General features: G+C 49.3%; 1 protein-coding gene across 3 annotated transcripts; it reads left to right on the top strand.

The window, feature by feature from the left end:
• The first annotated feature begins 8 nt into the window (after positions 1-8).
• KNOP1 (lysine rich nucleolar protein 1) lies at positions 9-19,032 on the top strand. 3 transcript variants are annotated; one of them, XM_008160011.3, is made up of 5 exons: positions 9-85; positions 2,992-3,911; positions 5,165-5,233; positions 17,800-17,877; positions 18,708-19,032. In XM_008160011.3, exons 2-5 carry the CDS (start codon positions 2,994-2,996, stop codon positions 19,014-19,016), a joined length of 1,374 nt encoding a protein of 457 aa, XP_008158233.1. In that variant the 5' UTR covers positions 9-85; positions 2,992-2,993; the 3' UTR covers positions 19,017-19,032. The 3 variants fall into 3 exon arrangements, with proteins under 3 accessions (XP_008158233.1, XP_054570350.1, XP_054570349.1); XM_054714375.1 differs by lacking the exon at positions 9-85 and adding an exon at positions 214-435; XM_054714374.1 differs by lacking the exon at positions 9-85 and adding an exon at positions 455-746.
• Positions 19,033-20,379: the final 1,347 nt, after the last annotated feature.

Below are 20,379 nucleotides of genomic sequence, written 5' to 3'. Positions count from 1 at the left end.
GCGCGGGCGATGGGCCGGCGTCTCAGGATCGACTTCCGGGTCACGGTGGAGAGTGTTCTGTGGCGGCGAGCGGGGTGACCTGCAGGTGAGGGCAACGACTAGGGGCGGGGAAAGGCGGGGGTCTCGTGCGGCGAACCGAGCGCCCAGCGGGCGGCCGGCACCCCAAGTCCACGCCCCCCAGCCTCCTGTGCGCCCGCCCGGCCTGAGGCCGCCGCCTCCAGGAAGTTCTCCCTCCTTGGAGCCGGCCCCAGCGGGATCCTCCCCTCGTGTCTGTGCGGAAGCCGGAGCGAGGCGGAGCCTTGGAGCGACCAGCCTCGCCTCCTCCGCGCCAGCTTCCCGCTCGCGACCCCGGGGGGCGGGAGTGGGCCCAGCTCCCAGTCCTGGGCCTCCTGCCAAACGCTGTCTCGCCAGTTGCCGCGTTGGGACCCAGGGCAAGTGAGTCCCAGTTTCCAAGCCTCGGTTTGCCAGCCTGAGCTGCCGCCAGAAGTTAGAAGCTTTTGCAGGAAGCGTTTGCGTTTGCAGGAGGCACGCAGTATGGCGCTTTGCTCGTCCTTAGGAGCGAATACTTTGGGGGCGGAGGGGTCCTCAGTGCTAAGGCGTGTGGATGCCAGGGCGTTCTGAAGGGCGGAGAGGAGAGGAGGAGGATTCAGCTGACTGTCTCCCCGGCCCCTCTGTTTTTATTGGGCGTCTTGGCCACTCCTCCATCACCAGCGCTCTCTGGGCTCCCTTCACTCCACCCTCTGCAGGTTTGCACCTTCTCCCCTTCCTTGGCCAGCACCTCTTCCCCTGCGCCCCTCCCCCCCCTTAAATGTCATTATTCCCTAAGGTTCTGTTTCAGACTCTTTCTGTTCAGCGCTTAATTATTATCCATATATTTCAAAACTTTTGTCGCTCGTGTGGGCCTAGTCAGCCCTCAGCCTCAACCCCATATATCCACCTGCCCACCCAGCATCTCCACTTGGGTATCTCAGAGCATCTGTTCAAACCAGCATGCCTCCATCCGCATCACCCCCTCCAGTTCCTTTGACTCGGGGGTTAGTGCCAACAACCTGCAGTTACCCAAGCTGGAAAACGGTTCTTCAGAAAGTGTGCCAGTCTGGGTTAGAAAACCTGCATTACCCTATTACCTGTGTTACTAGAGGCCTGGTGCAGGACATTCGTGCACTCGGGTTGGGGGGTTGTTCAGCCTGGCCTGCACCCTCTGGCAGTGGGGGGGTGGCCGGAGGGAGGGGGAGAAAGGCTTCCCCCAGCACGCTCATCAGTCCTGAGCCTGGCTCCAGGCTTCTGGCTGATCAGGGCTCCCCCTGTGGGAGTGCACTGACCACCAGGGGGCAGCTCCTGCATTGAACATCTGGCCCCTGGTGGTCAGTGGGCATCATTGCGTCAGGTGGTTCCGCCATTTGGTCAATTTGCATATTAGCCTTTTATTCTATAGGATTACACCCCTTTCCCTCCCACACCTACTTGATTGTAGATGGCAGGTGTTTCATCTTGTTCGCCTTGTATCTTCAGTGTGCATCCCTCATTCAGTGAGTACCAATGAACACCTGTTACTGCCAGGCACAGAGTTAGGCTCTGGGCGTAGAGACAGGCCTGGTTTTATTGTGCTTCGCTTTATTGCACTTCACAGGTGTTGTGTTTTTACAAATTGAAGGCAACACCCTCCAGCAAAAGGGTTGCTGCTTGCTTTATGGTGCCACTGGCGTTATTACAGAGGTCCGGAACCAAACCTGCAAAGGCCTGCCTGTGCAGCAGAAAACAAGACCGGAGTGGATGAGTGGGTGTGCCCTGACTCTCGGGTGCTCCTGGAGCCGTATAAACGCCCCTGAGCTCTACCTCGGGCCTGGCAGGTCCAATATGAGGCCCGGGGCTCTGATGCTGGAGAGCTGCAAGCTGAGAAGCTCCTGGCCTTGCCCTCCCACTGTCTAAACCTCCCAGGAGGGCATGTGGTTTCTGGCTTCGGCGTTATCCAGGGAGCAGCAGGAACTGGGTGCGGACTAGAGTGAGAGACATAGCCCAGCTAGAAGCTGAAATGTGTTGAGGGCTCCAGCCCCTCTCACAGGGGCCTCCCTGACATTACCCCCCGCCCCCCAAGGTGCTGTGTGTCACCTTCAGTCATTAAATGTGAGAAATTTATTTGAAAGTTAACAAGAAGCATGCAGGCTGGCTGTCCTCATTCTCCCTCCCCTACTCCACCGCGATTTAGTTCAACCCCTCTTTTATGGATGAGGAAACTGAAGCCTGAAGAAGTCAATGGCTATGAGGCAAGACTATCAGAGTCACCACTTGAACACAGGTGTTTTCAGCTCTAACGAGTTCTCACCATACCTTGTTGCTGCTCTTGTTATGAGTTACGGGGAAGTAATAGGGATAATAAGTCAACCGGAGTGCAGGTTGGGAGAATTAGTTTCCAGACACAAAGTGGAAGAGCTGTTAGATGAACCAAGTTAACGGGTTAATTTTGCCACAGTCACTGCGGTGGGAATGGGCAAGAAGGGCTGGCCTCAGGGTTTTTATACCCTACCCTACACCCATAAAAGGAGCCCTTGGGGGCGGTGCCTGATGTTTCTGGTTTGCTTGCAGTTATACCCTCTATGACAGGCACAGGGTGGAGAAGTTGGCAAATTTCTGTTGAATTACCATGCTTAAAGAAGTGAAGAAAAAAGAGTCAACTTTATTCTTTGCAACAGCTCTTTGAGAAGTGGTATTTCCCCCATTTTCCAGATGGGAAATTAAAGCTCAGGTAGAATAGGTGAGTGACTTAAAGTAAGGAAGCGGTTTGGATTTGAACCTGGGGCTGAGTGAATTTTAGCTCCATTCTATTTCTTTGGTCATATTTGCCCTGGCTCTACAGGAATCATGCCCATTTTCTGATTCCCTACCATTTCAGACCATCCACGCAAAGAAACATGACTTTTGGCAATACCTAGTTGAACTGTACACAGGGTGGCGTGGTGTAGGGATAACTTGTACCTTTTTTTTCTTTTTCAGGAATGATCACCAAGAACCACAGAGGAGACCTGGGCCTTTGGCTTCCAGAGAAAAACAAGAAGAAGAAGGTGGTGGTTAAAGAACCAGAAACTCAGTACTTGTTTCTGAACAGTAACAGTTATTACCCTGAGGTCTGTCCTACCACGGCCATGTCACCCACGAAAAGTGTGATCCAAGGGCAGGCACCCGAGACCCCTCTAGTGAAGAAGAAGAAGAAGAAGAAAAAGGAGCACAGCACTGTCTGTGAGGAGCACCTAGAACCTGAGGCCACGTTCCGTGCCGGGCAGACAGAGAAGTCTCCCAGCCCCAGGTCACGGGCTCTTGGCCCATCCGAGTTCCTCAATGGGGAGAAGAAAAAGAAGAGCAAGTCCTCGTGGCCTCTGGCCCTGTCTCCTGGTGTGAGGGAGAAGACCTCCCTGGACCCCAGACAGGTCGAGGAAGTGACCAGAGTTGGCAGAAAGCTCAAAAAACACAAGGAGAAAAAGGCCCAGGAGGCAGCAGCCTTCTCAGTCAGGGACCCTTGGATCTGTGAGGCTCGGGATGCCCTGCACGCATGCTCAGTGGGAAAGGATGACCAGGAACAGGCAGCGTTGGTGCAGAAAAGGAAGCAGGGGGCCCCCAGGGAACACAACGTGAACAAGAAGAAGAAAAAGAAAACCCACCAGGAGGAAGACACCCCTCTTGGCCACCCCAAGCCCTCCAGGTGCATGGAGAGCAGCCTTAGGAAAAGGTGTGCAAAGAAGCCAGTCAAAGTTGAGGCTTCAGAATACATCCCAGTAGGAGACGCCCTCAAGGCCCCTTCGAGGAAGAAAATGAAGCCCACTGAAAGGGCCGAGGAACCAGGCACTGAGGAGCCAGCTCTGAAGAGGAAGAAGAAGAAGAAGAGGAAGGAGAACAAAGGAGCAGAACTTTGGAAAGAGGTAGATTGTCCTTCAGGGTGGACGTTGGGAGTGTGTGTGCGTGCACTCAACTTTTTAGTGTCAGAACCTTGTTTAAACTGACTTAAGCCAGAAGAGGGATTTATTGACATGTGTAACTGACTTCCTGAGAGGTGAGTCTGGCCCACGAGGAGGGGCTCAGTTAATACTGACTGAAGGACGAACCCGGAGCTGGGTCAGCAGGAAGGTGTCTGTAGGGCCTGTGCTCAGCTCTACCAGATGCAGTTGGGAAGGGCGATTGTCGTTATGGAAGGACCAGGGGAAAGGGGCCGCCTGAGGTCTCACCGTCAGAGTCCCTCAGAGGCTGAGCCAGTGAGCACAGCCATGTCAGAGAGTCAGCCAGCGAGGATGTCCCCTGGGAGCTGAGACCGTGAGGGCTCCGGCCTTTCGTGCAGCTGAAGCAGCAAGTGCAGAGGCCCTGGCGGAGCACAGAGGCTGGGGTGGCGGGGGCTCAGTGACAGAAGTCTGGATTTTGTGCAAATAAGATGGGAGCCCTAGGAGTCTTGAGGAGTGGTGACATGATCTGACTGAGGTTTTTTTAAAGAAGATATAGTTGACATAAAGTTGTGTCTGTTTAAGGTGTACAGCATATTCTGATTGAATTTTTAAAGCTCACCTGAGTTGCTTGTGGGATGGACCAAGGTTGGGGGTGGGGAAGCAGGAGTTAGACACTCATGGTTTTCTAAGCAGGTGAGAAGGCAGCAGCCAGGACCTGTGGGTGGGGGTGGGCGGTATGGAGGAGAATTGAGTAGGCTTGAGCCCCACTCCCCACACCCATCAGGACCCTGAGCCCACCTCTACATTTCCTGGCCCTTGCTATCTGCGCTCTCTCCACCACCGCCCACCCCCCACCATAGGTGGGGCCCTTGGCCTCTCCTGGTTTGGTGTCACCCAGGGAGGTCAGTTGACTCGTAGCAGGAAAGGTCATGCACCTAGCCTCAGTCGAGAGACCTAGGTTAGTGTCAGTCCTGCCCCTGATCTGTGGGGTGACCTGGTGATAGTCACTCCACCTCTCTGAACCTTAGTTTCTTCATCTGTCAGATAGGTCAGTGCCATGGTTTTGAGGGGAGAATCATGGAAGAGAAAGGATGTCAGATATTCTGCAGGTGATGGGGTTTGGGGTGGTGCTGGGATCTTGGGTCTTTTCTGGACTCTGTCATGATCTCACCCCGCAGGGCTGCTGGGACAGAGGCCAGCAGATGCTTGACTCTTACTCCCTTTGCTCTCCTGTGCAGGAGCCTGACACAGACTTAGAGGTGGTGCTGGAGAAGAAGGGCAACATGGACGAGGCACACATAGACCAGGTATGGCCCCATCCTCATCCCCCTCCCATGTGTGTTGCCACGCCCCTCCTATCAGGCCACAAGGTCCTGGTCTCGGAAGCACCCATGACTCCAAAGGCTGTCAGGCTGGCTCCCGTGGCCCCCCTTCCATGCAGGGAGCTCTGCCTTCGCCACGTCGTGGTGGGAGACCCTCACTGCCAGCCTGGCTGCGGGCCAGCTGGTGACTGGGAACCTCAGGCTGAGGCTCTCCTCCCTGTGCCCACTGCAGGGGGGACTGAAAACCAGGCTGGGAACAGGGCAGGCACCCTTGAGAAGCATCCTTTGGTCTTCACCTGTATGAGGGTCAGTGAGGCTAGTGACTGCCTGAGTCACCTCCTTTGTAATGGTCCAAGGCCAAGTCATGTGGTTACTTTGCTGTACTGCCAGGGTTGTGAAATGCCCCAATTCCAGGAAGACCAGCTCCCACTTACCAGGAGATCAGCCTAGACAGAAATGGATACTGGCCCACACCAGAACCACTTCTCTCAATGCTCCCAAACTGAGGCCAGGAGGTGCACCATGCAAGCTGGTGTACCCAGCTTCTTTATTAAATACTAGTGGCCCAGTGCACGAAATTCATGCACGGGGGTGTGGGGGATGTCCCTCAGCCCAGCCTGCACCCTCTCAAATCTGGGACCCCTCGGGGGTTGTCCACAGGGATCGGGCCTAAATCGGCAGACTTCCTTTCCTGATTTGGGAATGGTTCCCCAGTTCTTTGAACGTTTCCTGGCCCCTGATGTATTTGGAAAGAAAACAGCTCTGAGTTTGAAGAAATTAAATTACAATCATGACTCTAATTCAACTGCCTCCTGTACTTTCAGCTAGATAACAGGAAAAACACCCCGGGGCCAGCACCTCCTATGGCTGAGCTCCGGAGGGAGGGTCCGTGGCCCAGCGCTAGGTGTATGACGGCTACTGGAGGCACCTTGGGTCCGTCCTGCTGTCAGCTGGTGACTGGGCCCTCTGTTCCCAGCCCCTTGAGAGCCCCAGTGCCTCCTAACGGGGTCCTGAAGCTGCGCCCCTGATCCCGCTGCCCTCTACTCGCCGGGGACCGGGGTGTGGCGGCGCAGGGCGCAGGCATCCCATTTTCATTAAAATGTTCAACCTGCACCTGCTCCACTATTGTCTGCAGGCGGCCCAGGGGCAGACAGTGATCCTGGAGGCGCTTGTCACCCCTGCCAGAGCTCAGCCACGATGTCCAGGGTGAGAAGCCCCACCAGGCCCCGTGGCTGTGACTTGGACCCGCTTCTTTAACCAGGGACCTCTGGGCGGGCGGCAGGGGCGCTTCCTCCTCAGCCCGCACTGGAGCGGGACCCTGTGGTTTCAGAACCGAACTCCGAGGGCCTCCCAGGGCGGCAGCGGCCCTGAGCCCACCAACTCCCTCGATCTCGCCAAGGCTTGCTTCTCACACTTGTTGAAAACCTTTCGGTCCACTTGCCATAGTAATCTCCGGCAGGGCTGAGGGGACTGGGTGCCACCATCTTGTGGCTATGGGCACTGCCTTCTTTTTGGCGGTGTGACAGTCAATTTGCATATTCTGTCTCTATTAGTTATTTTTATTTACTTTAGAGAGAGGAGAGAGAGAACATCAATGCGAGAGAGAAACATTGATTGGTTACCTTCCATATGCACCCCATCTGGGCATTAAACCCCCAACCTTGGTATGTGGCCTGACCAGGAATTGAACCAGCTACCTTTCAGTGCATGACCTTTTGGTGCACGGAACTACACTCAGCCAACTGAGCCACTCCAATCAGCTTTTTATTTTATTTATTAGAGGCCCGGGGCACGAAAATTCATGCACTCGGGAGTAGGGGGTCCCTCAGCCCGGCCTGTGCCCTCTTGCAGTCCGGAAGCCCTCAGGATGTCCGACTGATGGCTTAGGCCCGCGCCCCATTGCCATCCCCTCCCTCTGCCCGCTGGCATGCGCTTTGGCTGGCCTGGTGCCACCTGCTCGCCCGGCCTCCCCCACACCACCCCCACCAACTGGTTGGCCCGCTGTTCATTCAATTTACATACTATACTTTTATTACATAGGATTTTTTATTTTTTATGTTTTTATTGATTTTAGAGAGGAAGGGAGTGGGAGAAAGAGAAACATCAGTGATATGAGAGATAATCATCCATCGGCTGCCTCCTTCATGCCCCTCACTGGGGATTGAGCCTGCACCCAGGCATGTGCCCTGGCCTGAAATTGAACCATGACTTCCTGGTTCCTGGGTCAACACTCAACCATGGAGCCACACCGGCCACACTGTACCCAGATTTCTTTTCACCCATCTGTTGATGGGTACTTGCATGGCTTCCATATCTTGGCTATCCTATATAATAAAGAGGTAATATGTAAATTGACCATCACTCCAACACACAAGATGGCCAGCAGGGGAGGGCAGTTGGGAGGGACCAGGCCTGCAGGGGAGGGCAGTTGGGGGCAACCAGGCCTGCAGGGGAGGGCAGTTGGGGGCGACCAGGCCTGCAGGGGAGGGCAGTTGGGGGCAACCAGGCCTGCAGGGGAGGGCAGTTGGGGGCGACCAGGCCTGCAGGGGAGGACAGTTGGGGGCGACCAGGCCAGCAGGGGAGGGCAGTTGGGGGTGACTGGGTTAGGAGGGGTGGGCAGTTGAAGGCAACCAGGCCTGCAGGGGAGGGCAGTTAGGTGTGACCAGGCCGGCAGGGGAGCAGTTAGGCGTCGATCAGGCTGTCAGGGGAGTGGTTAGGGGGTGATCGGGCTGGCAGGCAGAGCAATTAGGGGAAATCAGGCAAGCAGGCAGGGAGCAGTTGGGAGCAGTCCTAGATTGTGAGAGGCATGTCCCAGATTGGAGAGGGTGCAGGCTGGGCCGAGGGACAGTCACCTCCACCCCCCATGCACGAATTTCGTGCACCGGGCCTCTAGTTGTAAATAATGCTGCATTGAATACGTGGGTGCATATATCTTCCTATACCCAGAGGTGGAACTGTTTAGTCATAATGTAGTTCTGTTTGTTTGTTTGTTTGTTTATTTATTTTGTTAATCCTTCCCCAAGGATATTTTTCCATTGATTTGTTTTAGAGAGAGTGGAAGGGAGGGGGAAAGATGGAGAGAGAGAAACATCTGGATGAGAGGGACACATCAATTGGTTGCCTCCCAAATGCACATCTCCCTCTCCCAACCCCTCCACCCGGGGCTAAGAATCAAGCCTGCAACTACAGTACCTGTCTTTGACTGGGATTAAACCTGAGACCCTTCAATCTGTGGGCCAATGCTCTATCTACAGAGCCATACTGGCTAGGGTGAAATAGTTCTATTTTTAAATTTTCACCAATAACTGTTTATTTATTGATGGTAGCCATTCTGGCAGTTGTGAGGTGATATCTCATTGTGGTTTTAATTTGCATTTCCCTAATGATTGCATTTAATTTGCAATATCACTATGTCCATATGTCCTCTTTGGAGAAGTGTCTATTCAGGTCCTCTGCCCATTATTTTTTAATAAGTTGATTAGGGTGACATTGGTTAATAAAATTATACAGGTTTTAGGTGTACAGTTCCATAATACATCATCTGTATATTGTGTTGTGTATTCAACACCCCAAGTAAGTCTCTCTGTGTCACCATTTATTCCCACTATACCCTCTTCTACCTTCCCTGACGCCCCTTCCCTCTGGTAATCACCGTACTGTTGTGTGTGTCTATGAGTTGGTTTTTGTGTTGTTATTTTTATTAATCCATTCACATTTTCCACCTGGCCCAGTAACCCCTCTCAAAATGAGTTTCTATTTTGTTCATCAGTTTATTTTGTTCATTAGATTCCACATATGAGTGAGATCATATGGTACTTGTCTTTCTCCGACTGGCTTATTTCTCTCAGCATAATGCTCTCCAGGTCCATCTACTCATTCACAAAGGGTAAAATTTCCTTCTTTTTTATGGTTAAGTAGTATACATTGTGTAATTATTTCACAACATTTTTATCCACTCATCTGATGGGCACTTGGGCTGCTTCTAAATTTTGGCTGTCCTATATAATAAGAGGGTAATATGCAAATCGACCCTAAAGGTGGAACTGCCAGTCGCTATGTCATGCACTGACCACCAGGGGGCAGATGCTCAATGCAGGAGCTGCCCCCTCGTGGTCAGTGCACTTCCACAGGGGGAGTGCTGCTCAGCCAGAAGCCAGTTCATGGCTGGCCAGTGCAGTGGGGGTGGCGGGAGCCTCTCCTGCCTCTGCGGGAGCGCTAAGGATAGCTGACTAATGGCTTAGGCCTGCTCCCCCCAAGTGCATGAATTTTTGTGCACCAGGCCTCTAGTTGTCAATAACACTGCAATGAACATAGGGGTCCATATATTATTTTGAATTAGTGTTTCAGGTTTCTCCAGACACATTCCCAGAAGTGGAATAGCTGGGTTATAAGGCAGTTTTCAACTTTTTTGAGGTAACTCCATACTGCTTTCCACAGTGGCTGCACCAGTCTGCCTTCCCACAACAGTGCACTAGGGTTTCCTTTTCTCTGCATCCTGGCCAGCACTTGTTGTTTGTTGATTTATTGGTGGTAGCCATTCTCATTGTAGTTTTAGTTTTCATTTCTCTGATTAGCATCTTTTCATGTGTCTCTTGACCATCTGTATGTCCTCTTTTGAGGAGTGTCTGTTCAGATCCTTTGCCCATTTTTTAATTGGTTTGCTTGTTTTCCTGGTGTTCAGTTGTATAAGTTTTTGTAAATTTTGGATATTAACCTCTTATCAGATATATCATTGGTGAATATGTCCTCCCATTCAGTGGATTGTCTTTTTATTTTGTTAATGGTTTCCTTTGCTGTGCAAAAAATTTTTTGTTTAATATAATCCCACTTGTTTATTTTTTTCTTTTGTTTCTCTTGCCTGAGGTGATATATCAGAAAAATATTTCTATGAGAAATATCTGAGATTTTGCTGCTTGTGTTTTTTCTGGGATTTTTATTGTTTCAAGCCTGATATTTAAGTCTTTAATTCTTTATTAATTTATTCTTGGGTATAGTGTAAGAAGGTGGTCTAGTTTCCAATTTTTTGCACATATCTCTCTAATTTTTCCCAGCACCATTTATTGACTAGACTGTGTTTATCCTAGCCTCCTTTGTTAAATAATAATTGACCAGAAAGGCATGGGTTTATTTCTGGGTTCTCTATTCTGTTCCATTGATCTATGTGTCTGTTATGCCATCACCATGTAGTTTTGATTATGATGGCCTTGTAAAATAGTTTGGTATCAGGTAGCGTGATGCCTCCTTGTTCTTTCTTAAGATTGCTATGACTCCTTTGCCCATTTTTTAATTGGATTTTTTTTATGTTGAATTGTATGAGTTCATTATATATTTTGGTTATTATCCTCTTAGTGATGATATCAGTTGCAAATATCTTCTTCCATTCAGTAGTTTTCCTATTTGTTTTGTTGATGGTTTCCTTCACTGAGCAAAATCCTTTTAGTTTGATGTTGTCCTGTTTGTTTATTTTTGCTTTTGTTGTCTTTGTCCTAGGAGACATCCCTCCCACCAAAAACAAACACACACAAAACCTGCTAAAACCAATGCCAAAGGGTTTGTGGCCTATGTTTTCTTCTAGGAGTTGGATGATTTTAGGTCTGAACATTTAAATCTTTGATCTATTTTGAGTTTGTTTGGGTACGTGGTGCAAGAAAATGGTCTGGTTTCATTTTTTTTTTTTTGCATGTATACATCCAGTTTTTCCAACACCATTTATTGAATAGACTGTCTCTACCCCATTGTATATTCTTACATCCATTTTAGTAGATTAATTAGCATACAAGAATGGTTTTATTTTTGGCCTCTTTATTTTATTCCATTGATTTATGTGTCTGCTTTTTTGCCAGTGGCATACTGTTTTGATTATTTTAGCCTTGTTAGTGTAGTTTGAAATCAGGTAGTAGGATACCTCCAACTTCTTTCTTTTTTTTTTTCTTCTTTTTTTAAAATATATTTTTATTGATTTTTTACAGAGAGGAAGAGAGAGGGATAGAGAGTTAGAAACATCGATGAGAGAGAAACATCGATTAGCTGCTTCTTGCACACCCCCTACTGGGGATGTGCCTGCAACCAAGGTACATGCCCTTGACCGGAATCGAACCTGTGACTCTTTTTTTTTTAATATATTTTATTGATTTTTTACAGAGAGGAAGAGAGAGGGATAGAGAGTCAGAAACATCGATGAGAGAGAAACATCGATCAGCTGCCTCCTGCACACCCCCTACTGGGGATGTGCCCGCAACCAAGGTACATGCCCCCGACCGGAATCGAACCCGGAACCCTTGAGTCCGCAGGCCGACGCTCTATCCACTGAGCCAAACCGGTTTCGGCTCCAACTTCTTTCTTGAGATTGCTTTGGCTATTTGGGGTTTTTTGTGGTTCCATATAAATTTTAGGGTTATTCGTTCTAGTTCTGTGAAAAATGCCATTGGTATTTTCATAGGAATTGCTTTGACTTTATAGATTGCTTTATGTGATATGCACATCCTATATAAAAAAGAGCTAATATGCTAATTAGACCGGGGAGAAGAATGACCTTCCAGAACGACCTTCTGGAACAACCTTCTGGAGCGACCAGTGGGTGGGGGGCTGGGCCGCGAGGCCATGAGGCAGCTAGGGCTGCGAGGGCCTACTCTTGCACGAATTTTGTGCAGCGGACCTCTAGTTTAAACAATACGTAGTGTTCTCGTTCATGAACATAGTGTATTCTTTCCTTTGTGTCTTCAGTTTCTTTTATCAATGTCTTAAAGTTTTCAAAGTACATAGCTTTTACCTCCTTGTTTAAATTTATTCTTAGGTAATTATTTTTATGCAATTTAGATGGGATTTTTTTTTAGTTTTTTGATATTTCATTATTAGTGTATAAAAATGTATAGCTTTCTGCATACTGATTTTACATCCTGCAACTACTGAATTCATTAATTCTAACAGTTGTTTTACTTTTTTTTCTCTATCTTCATCTGAAGATATGTTTCTTGATTTAGAGAGAGAGGGAGAGGGAGGGCAGGGAAGAGAAAGAACACCAATGTGAGAGCGAAACATCAGTTACCTCCTATACTCGCCCCAACTGGGGATCAAACCCGCAACCTAGGTATGTACCCTGACTAGGAATCAAGCCTGCTACCATTTGGTGTACAGGACGATGTTCCAAGTAACTGAGGCCACCCGACCAAGGCAGTTCTAATAGTTTTTTTAATGGAATCTTTAGGGATCTCTATATATAACATCCTGTTAGCTGAAAATAGCGACAGTTTCACTTCTTTCTTTTTTACTTAGAAGTCTTTTATTTCTTTTTCCTGTCTGATTGCCATGCTAGAACTTCATATTTTATATTGTCTAAAAGTGATGAACCTGGGTGTTCTTCCTGATCTGAAAAAAAAAAGATTTTTGGTTTTCCCCTTTAAGTATGACATATTACCTGTGGGTTTCTCATATATCGCTTTTATTATGCTGAGGTATATTCCCTCACTCCCCATTTTGCTGAGAGTTTTTATCATAAATGGATATTGAATTTTGCCAAATTTTTACTTATCTATTGATAAGATCATATTTATTTTTCATTTTGTTTGTCTGGTATATCACATTAATTGTACCATCCTTGCATACTTGAACGAATCCCATTTGATCATTGTGTATTATGTTACTAATGTATTGCTGAATTTAGTTTGCAAATATTTTGTTGAGGGTTTTTTTTAGATAAAAGAATGAAGATGTTGTTAAAAATAAAGTGACTTTTTCTGGGCTCATTCATCTTTTTAAATTGAATTCATTTAATTAAAATGAGGACATTGGTTAATAACACATTGAGGGATTTTGCATCTATGTTCATCACAGATATTGGCCTTGTAATTCTTTTTATTTTTAGTATCTTTGTCTGGTTTCGGTATCAGGGTAATGCTGGTCATATAAAATGAGTTTGGGAGTTCCCTCCTCTTGAGATTTTAGAATAGTTTGAGAAGGATAGGTATTAATTCTTTCTTAAATGGTTGATAGAATTCACCTGTGAAGCCTTCTGTACCAGGACATTTTTTTTTTTTTTGATATTTAATTATGAATTGGAGTTTCCTCAAAAAATTAAAAATGGAACTCCCATTTGACCCCGTAATCCCACTTCTAAGAATATATCCCAAGAAATCAGAAACACCAGTTAGAAAGGACATATGCACCCCTATGTTCATAACAGCACACTTTACAATAGCTAAGATTTGGAAACAGTCTAAGTGCCTATCAGCAGATGAGTGTATTAAACAACTGTTGTACATTTACACAATGGAATACTATGCTGCTGTAAAAAAGGTATTCTTACCATTCACTACAGCATGGACGAAGAGCATTATGCTAAGTGAAATAACCCAGTTGGAGAAAGATAAATATCACATGATCTCACTCATTTGTGGAATATAATGAACAACAGAAACTGATGAACAAAAATAGATCAGAGACAGAGAAGCATCAAACAACTGTCAAACTTCAGAGAGAAGGCAGGGGAAGTGGTGGGGGGGGGGTGGGGAGGTAAGAGATCAACCAAAGGACTTATATGCATGCATATAGGCATCACCATGGACACAGACAGCAGGGGGGTAAGGGCCTAGCAAAGGCTATACCGTGAGAGGAGGAATAAAAAGAAAGCTCGGGATAGCCTTTGCTAGGCCTTCACTCTCAGTCTGTGTCTTTCAGTCTAAAGGGAGTCCCTTGCAGTGGGCATACACTAGGTCAGTGGTCAGCAAACTCATTAGTCAACAGAGCCAAATATCAACAGTACGATGACTGAAATTTCTTTTGAGAGCCACATTTTTTAAACTTAAACTATATAGGTAGGTACATTGTTATTAACTTAACTAGAGGCCCGTTGCAGGAAGATTCCTGTAAGAATAGGGCTTCCTGTGGCCTTCTCCGCCACCTGCTTCCCTCCCTTCTCCACAGCCCCGCCTGCTTCCCTCCCTTCCCCGCCACCCCACCTGCTTCCCTCCCTTCTCCACAGCCCCACCTGCTTCCCTCCCTTCTCCGCAGCCCCGCCTGCTTCCCTCCCTTCTCCGCAGCCCTGCCTTCTTCCCCAACACCCCGCTTGCTTCTCCACAGCTTCGCGCCCGTCTGCAGCGCTTGGCTTCCCTCTATGCTGTCTTCAGTCTTCGCTCTGTGCCAGGATATGCAAATTAACCACCATATTGGTTGTGTTAATTTGCATACCTGCTCCTGATTGGCTGGTGGGCATGGCTTGTTGGCATAGCAAAGGTATGGTCAATTTGCATGTTTCTCTTTTATAAGATAGGATTAGGGTACTCCTAAGCTGGCCTAAGAACCACACTCAAGGGGCCAAAGAGCCGCATGTGGCTCGTGAGCCGCGGTTTGCCGACCACGGCTCTAGGTAGATGCGTCTTGTTTTCTTATCCCTTCTGCTGCCTCCTGTCTTTTCGTTGGAGCCTTTAGTCCACTTGCACTGAACGTAAGTACTGATAGGTGTGTGCTTATTGCCATTTTGTTAATTTTTTTGGTCTCTAGTTTCTCTCTTGATTGCCTTAGATTTGCTGGTTTATTTCAGTGTTTTATTTGGGTTCCTTTCTCTTCATTTTTTTTTTCAGTATTTTTTTTTTAGGTTTTTGGTTACCATGAGGAATATATATATATACTAGAGGCCCAGTGCACGAAATTCATGCACGGAGGGGGGTTGTCCCTCAGCCCAGCCTGTACCCTCTCCAATATGGGACCCTTCAAGGGATGTCCGACTGCCCGTTTAGGCCCGATCCTAAATGGGCAGTCGGACATCCCTCTCACAATCCAGGACTGCTGGCTCCCAACTGCTCGCCTGCCTGCCTTCCTGATTTCCCCTAACCGCTTCTGCCTGCCAGCCTGATCACCCCCTAACCATTCTGCTGCCAGCCTGTTTGCCCCCAACTTCCCTCCTCTGCCGGCCTGGTCACCCCTAACTGCCCTCTCCTGCACGGTTGATCACCTCCAACTGCCCTCCCTTGCAGGCCTGGTCCTTCTCAACTGCCCTCCCTTGCAGGCCAGTAGCCTCCCAACTGCCCTCTCCTACTGGCCATCCTGTGGTGGCCATCTTGTGTCCACATGGGGGCAGGATCTTTGATCACATGGGGGCAGCTATATTGTGTGTTGCAGTGATGATCAATCTGCATATTACTCTTTTATTAGATAGGATAGAGGCCTGGTACAGGGCTGGGGGCCAGCTGGTTTGCCCTGAAGGGTGTCCCGGATCAGGTGGGGGTTCCCTTGGGGCGTGGGGCAGCCTGAGCGAGGGGCCTGTGGTGGTTTGCAGGCCGGCCACGCTCCCTGGCAAGCGGAGGCCCTGGTATCTGGAATTTATTTTCCTTCTACAATTGAAACTTTGTAGCCTGGAGCGGAGCCAAGCCTGGGGCTCCCTCTGAGGCCGGCAGCCATTTGTGTTGGGGTTATAATTGAAACTTTGTTGCCTTAAGTGGGTGGGCCCGGCCAGGGTGTGCGGAAAGCTTTGCTACCCCTGTTGCCAGCGGCAACCCTGGCCTGCTCTCTCAAGCTCCATTCTGCCGCCATTTGTTTGAATTTGTTTACCTTCTATAATTGAAACTTTGTAGCTTGAGTGGAGGCTTAGGCCTGGCAAGGGCAGGCGGAATGCTTGGCTTCCTCTGTTACCTAGGAAACCTTGCTCTCTGTGGCTGTAGCCATCTTGGTTTGGGTTAATTTGCATACTCTTATTGGATGGTGGGCGTGACTTGTGGGTGTGTTGGACTTATGGTCAATTTGCATATTTGTCTATTATTAGGTAGGATGTAAATACAAATATAAATGTAAGAAATACGTCAATCAGTTGCCTCCTGAATGTACCCCGACTGGGGCTAGGGATGAATGTCCAAACCAGGTACATGCCCTTGACTGGGAATCGAACCCCTGACCCTTCAGTGCATGGGTCAACACACTAACTACTGAGCCACACCCGCCAAGGGTTTTTTAATTCTTTATCAGGCAAATTACTTCTCTCCATTTTATTAGCATTCTTCTAATTCTTTCATTTGGGGCATGTACAGGCAGACCTCAGGTTACGTCGGATTTGTACGTCATTTCGTGGTTACGTTGCCATCTCCCATTTATAAAAAAAAACGTTTCGTCATTTCAATATATGTACATATGTGCTTTATGTTTTTTATTATTTTTTACCACAAGTAAAGGTCAGGAATTGTTAACTTTTAAATTTTTTTACTGTTTCACTTCATTCCTGCTGTGTATGTGCTCCATGTGAGTGACGTGGGTGCTTATGTAGGTGGGACCGCACTACGTCACGTCATAGGAACGGATCTCCGACGTAACCCGGGGACCTACTGTATCTCCTAATTTTACCCGACTTTCTGTGTTTACTCCTATGAATGAGATGAAATAGCTCTCTCGCAGTCTTGAGAAAGTAGCCTCTGGCGCTGGCCAGTGTGGTTCAGTTGGTTGGATGTGGTCCCATGAACAAAGTGTCACCAGTGGCACATGCCCAGGTTGCTGGCTTGATTCCCAGTAGGGAGCATGTAGGAGGCAGCTGATAGATGTTTCTCACATTGATGTTTCTCTCTCTCTCTCTCTCTAAAAATCAGTAAAACCATATAGATTTTTTTAAAGTGGCCTCTTTGTAGACTCTGTGCTGGGCTATTTGGCAGGCTGCTGGTCATCGGTTGGATGTGCTCAGGGCCTGGTTTGCTGCCTGGCCAGAAGACGTGGGTTTCTGGTGAGGGAGGCATCGTGGCGTTTGCCTGCCTCTTTGCCCTGGTCACCTGGGTGGGCCTGCTCGGGATCCAGGTATCCATAAGGTGCTCCCTGTTGTTCTGTTGTCTGTCGCACAAGCTGGGTCTGAGCAGGGCTGCTTGGGTATGCACTTGGCAGCACCCTACTAGCTCTGCACTCGCTCCAGGCGGCGAGATTGGCACACACACAGCGGGAGCATGCAGCACCCTGATGCACCTGCCGATTAGTCTCCAGGTGCTGGGCCCCTTCTATGCACACTGTGGCGTCCGCGTCCTGCTGGCGCTAGTCCAGGTGGGGTGGTTGGGTTTACACTACGGTTGCCCTGCAGGTGAACCCGAGACCCTGGATAGAGCTCCCACCCACTATTAAGTGAAGGGGAAATGCAAACAGTGGCACTCACCGTTCCTCCGGTCCTGGAGAGCTCCCCAGCTCCCAAGAGCGCGCTCGGTTCCCAGCATTCTCTGAGGTCTCTTGATTGCGGTGCAGAAGCTGCAGTTGGCCCTCAGTTGTTTCTCGGGAGGAATTGCTCTAGTGTACTGCACATCCCATGTGCTCAGTGTCCTCCTATGCCACCTTCTTGGATCTGCCTCTTGAAAATTCCTTTTTCAGGAAAGGCTCAGCAAGGAGAAGTGAGGCCTGCCTGCTTTCAGGCTCAGGGATCACAGTCCTTAAGATGCTCAGAGCTCCTTCAGACAAATGCCTCCCCCAAGCTGCAGCTGAGTAAAGCTATGCTCTCCTGTCACCCTCCCGTCCCTCTGCCCCATCTTTGTTCTGGGTTTTCAGCTCAAAGGATCACTTCTGTGTCTCATTTCTTTTTGTCTTTCCTCCCCCTTGCTCAGGTGAGGCGAAAGGCCTTGCAGGAAGAAATTGATCGTGAGTCAGGCAAAACGGAAGCATCTGGAACTCAGACGTGGACAGTAAGTGCGATGCCAGCGCTCTTTGAGGCAGTCTGTCAGTGTCCTGAGCCCTCCCCTCCTGGCAGCGTGCGGAACTGAGTGACGGAGATCCCTCACCCCCTGCCTCAGACTGTCCTGAGTTCATTTCCTTCCTGACCCGGGATACACGACTTCAGAGTTCTCGTTTTCTTGAGGAGCTGAGTTCTTGCCTCTCCGCAGGCTCAGAAAGGAAGGGCTTCTTTTCTTAGGTCACTGCTCTGAGGGGCTCACCTGCATTTTTGTGAAAGTGGGTGATTTGTGCGTGGGTGGTGGGTGCTCTGGACAGAATCGTGAGCCCTAAGTTCAGGGGTCTGGCTTTAGCCTCTGACTTGGCTGTGCGACCCTTTACTTCTCTGAGCCTCCACTCCCTTCCTGCTACAGATTGGGTGCTTCTGTGAATAGAAGTGCTTTTCACATTGCCACTTGCCCTATTCCTCCTCCTCCTCCTCTGACTTGACAATAATCTTGGGCTGGTGGATGGATGGGTGGCCAGGAGGCGAGGTGTGCCAGGCTATTAGCCATGAGTTAGGGGAGGAGGAAAGCGGGCGGACAGCTTGGCGTGTGAAGGTGCTCTCTGGTGCTGGCCAGATGTGAGATGGGATTCTAGTGGGGGCACTGATTAGGCTTGTGTCCTAGTTAAGCTGCCAGCGTATCGGTAAAGTGGGAGGAGTAGCAGTATTCCTGATGCAGATGAGCAAGTGTCTGGTACGGAACAAGCACTTACTCAGCTGGGTCCTCCCTGGGGAAATGGTTTGGGGAAGGGAAAGCGCTTTGGAAATGAGGAAAATAACACCTTTTCTCTCTTAACACAGGGAACTCGGTTTGGCCAGTGGGATACTGCTGGTTTTGAAAACGAGGAACAGAAGCTGAAATTTCTCAAACTTATGGGCGGCTTTAAAAATCTGTCCCCCTCATTCGGCCGCACCCCTGACAAGACCAGGAGGCCCAACATGGCGCTGGACAGGATGGCGGCCAGCAGCCTGCAGCAGAGCCTGCAGCAGGACTACACGCGGGCCCTGACCAGGAAGCATGGCGGGCGCGCCGGCCTCGGCTTCGCCGCCTCAAACAAAGTCTTCTATATCGACAGGAACGCTTCCAGGTCCATCAAGTTTGAAGATTAAACTCTACTGTCTTGTCTCCCGAGCCAAAACTGCTTTTGTTATTCAGTTACGCAGATGAGGGCCTCTGACCAGTGTCTCAACTTGAGCTCCTGCGAAGGTTAAGGAAGACTCTGGATGTGCTGGGCGGCCTGGGTGGGGGCAGCACATGGTTCAGGAGCTGAGAGAACTTGCGAGTGGCCAAAATCCACTATTTTCTGTGCTAGCCCTCCATCCCTGATTGAAGACTTGGTATGTGCCAGACACATACTAATATGTTTTACTTGCATTGACATATTTAATTTTAATTATGCAATAGGTGCTGTTTTTATCCCCATCTTATAGATGAGGAAACTGAGGTTCAGGGATGAAGTAATAACATTTTCCAGGGTCACCCAGCCACTAAGTGCCAAGTGTACTGTTGTACCTCAAGCCCTACATTCACTGCTCTGGATGTCCCCCTCTGGGACTTTCTCCCAGAATACTCACTGGGGATAAAAAGACCTGATTGAAGGAACAGAAGTCTATTACACATCTAAATCTCAAACAGGAAGTAGACTTAGTGATAAGTAGAGTAACAAGCTCACTTTCCTTTCCCATCTTGGAGTAGCTGCAGGCAAGTAAGCATCTGAATTGCCACCAAGCAGGTGTGGCTGCCCCATGTGCCGTGGGGACCGTGTCGCAGCCTGAACTCCACAGCCAGCCTCAGAGCTCTAGGTACAGAGACCCTGACCACCTTCTCCCCATTCAGCTAGAATTTTGCTTCCCAAAATACAGGTCCCGATCGGGACATTTTCACATAATTTGGCTGAATGCCTCCTGTACACACCCATTCAGGCAGGCCTACTTGACCAGGAGAGTCAGTCTCCGATGGCAGGAAGTCCTGATAGAGGGGTTGACCCAGCATCTCACTAGAAACCGTTCTTTCTTCCCTGCTCCATCAGTAGCTCCTCAGACCGGTGGAGGGATGGCCATAGCAATTCCAGGCAGCTCATCAAAAAACTAGAACATTCCAGAGGAAGATGGAAACCCTGTGGCCCCTGACACGGAAGAAGGTTCTCCTCAGGCCAGCCCACCAGGAGCAGTGAGGACGGATGCTGGTGGGAGGAACAGGGGCAGAGATGAGGCAGGCCTGCCAGGGCCCTGGCAAGCAAGCATTGGCCAGGAGCCCTACAACTGTCCTGGCCAGTGCTGTTAAGTGGTTAGAGCATCGGCCTGTGCATCAAAAGGTCACAGGTTTGATTTCAGGTCAAGGCCAGGTACTTGGATTTTAGGTTCCATCCCTGGCCCGGTTGGGGAGCATGCAGAAGGCAACCAATCTATGTCTCATTCATACATTAATGTTTCTCTCTCCCCCACTTCCCTCCCCTCCCCCTATGTCTCTTCC

The sequence above is a fragment of the Eptesicus fuscus genome, chromosome 4 (genome assembly GCF_027574615.1).
Source record: "Eptesicus fuscus isolate TK198812 chromosome 4, DD_ASM_mEF_20220401, whole genome shotgun sequence".
NCBI classification, from domain to species: Eukaryota; Metazoa; Chordata; class Mammalia; order Chiroptera; family Vespertilionidae; genus Eptesicus; species Eptesicus fuscus.
This window is presented reverse-complemented; position numbering and strand designations above follow the sequence as displayed.

Excerpts from the sequence above, each read along its gene's own strand:
- KNOP1 (XM_054714374.1), top strand. The coding sequence starts at position 605 with ATGCCAGGGCGTTCTGAAGGGCGGAGAGGAGAGGAGGAGGATTCAGCT. Across the intron at positions 747-2,991 it reads CTTCACTCCACCCTCTGCAG|GAATGATCACCAAGAACCAC; the intron begins GTTTGCACCTTC and ends TTTCTTTTTCAG. Across the intron at positions 5,234-17,799 it reads ACGAGGCACACATAGACCAG|GTGAGGCGAAAGGCCTTGCA; the intron begins GTATGGCCCCAT and ends CCCCTTGCTCAG.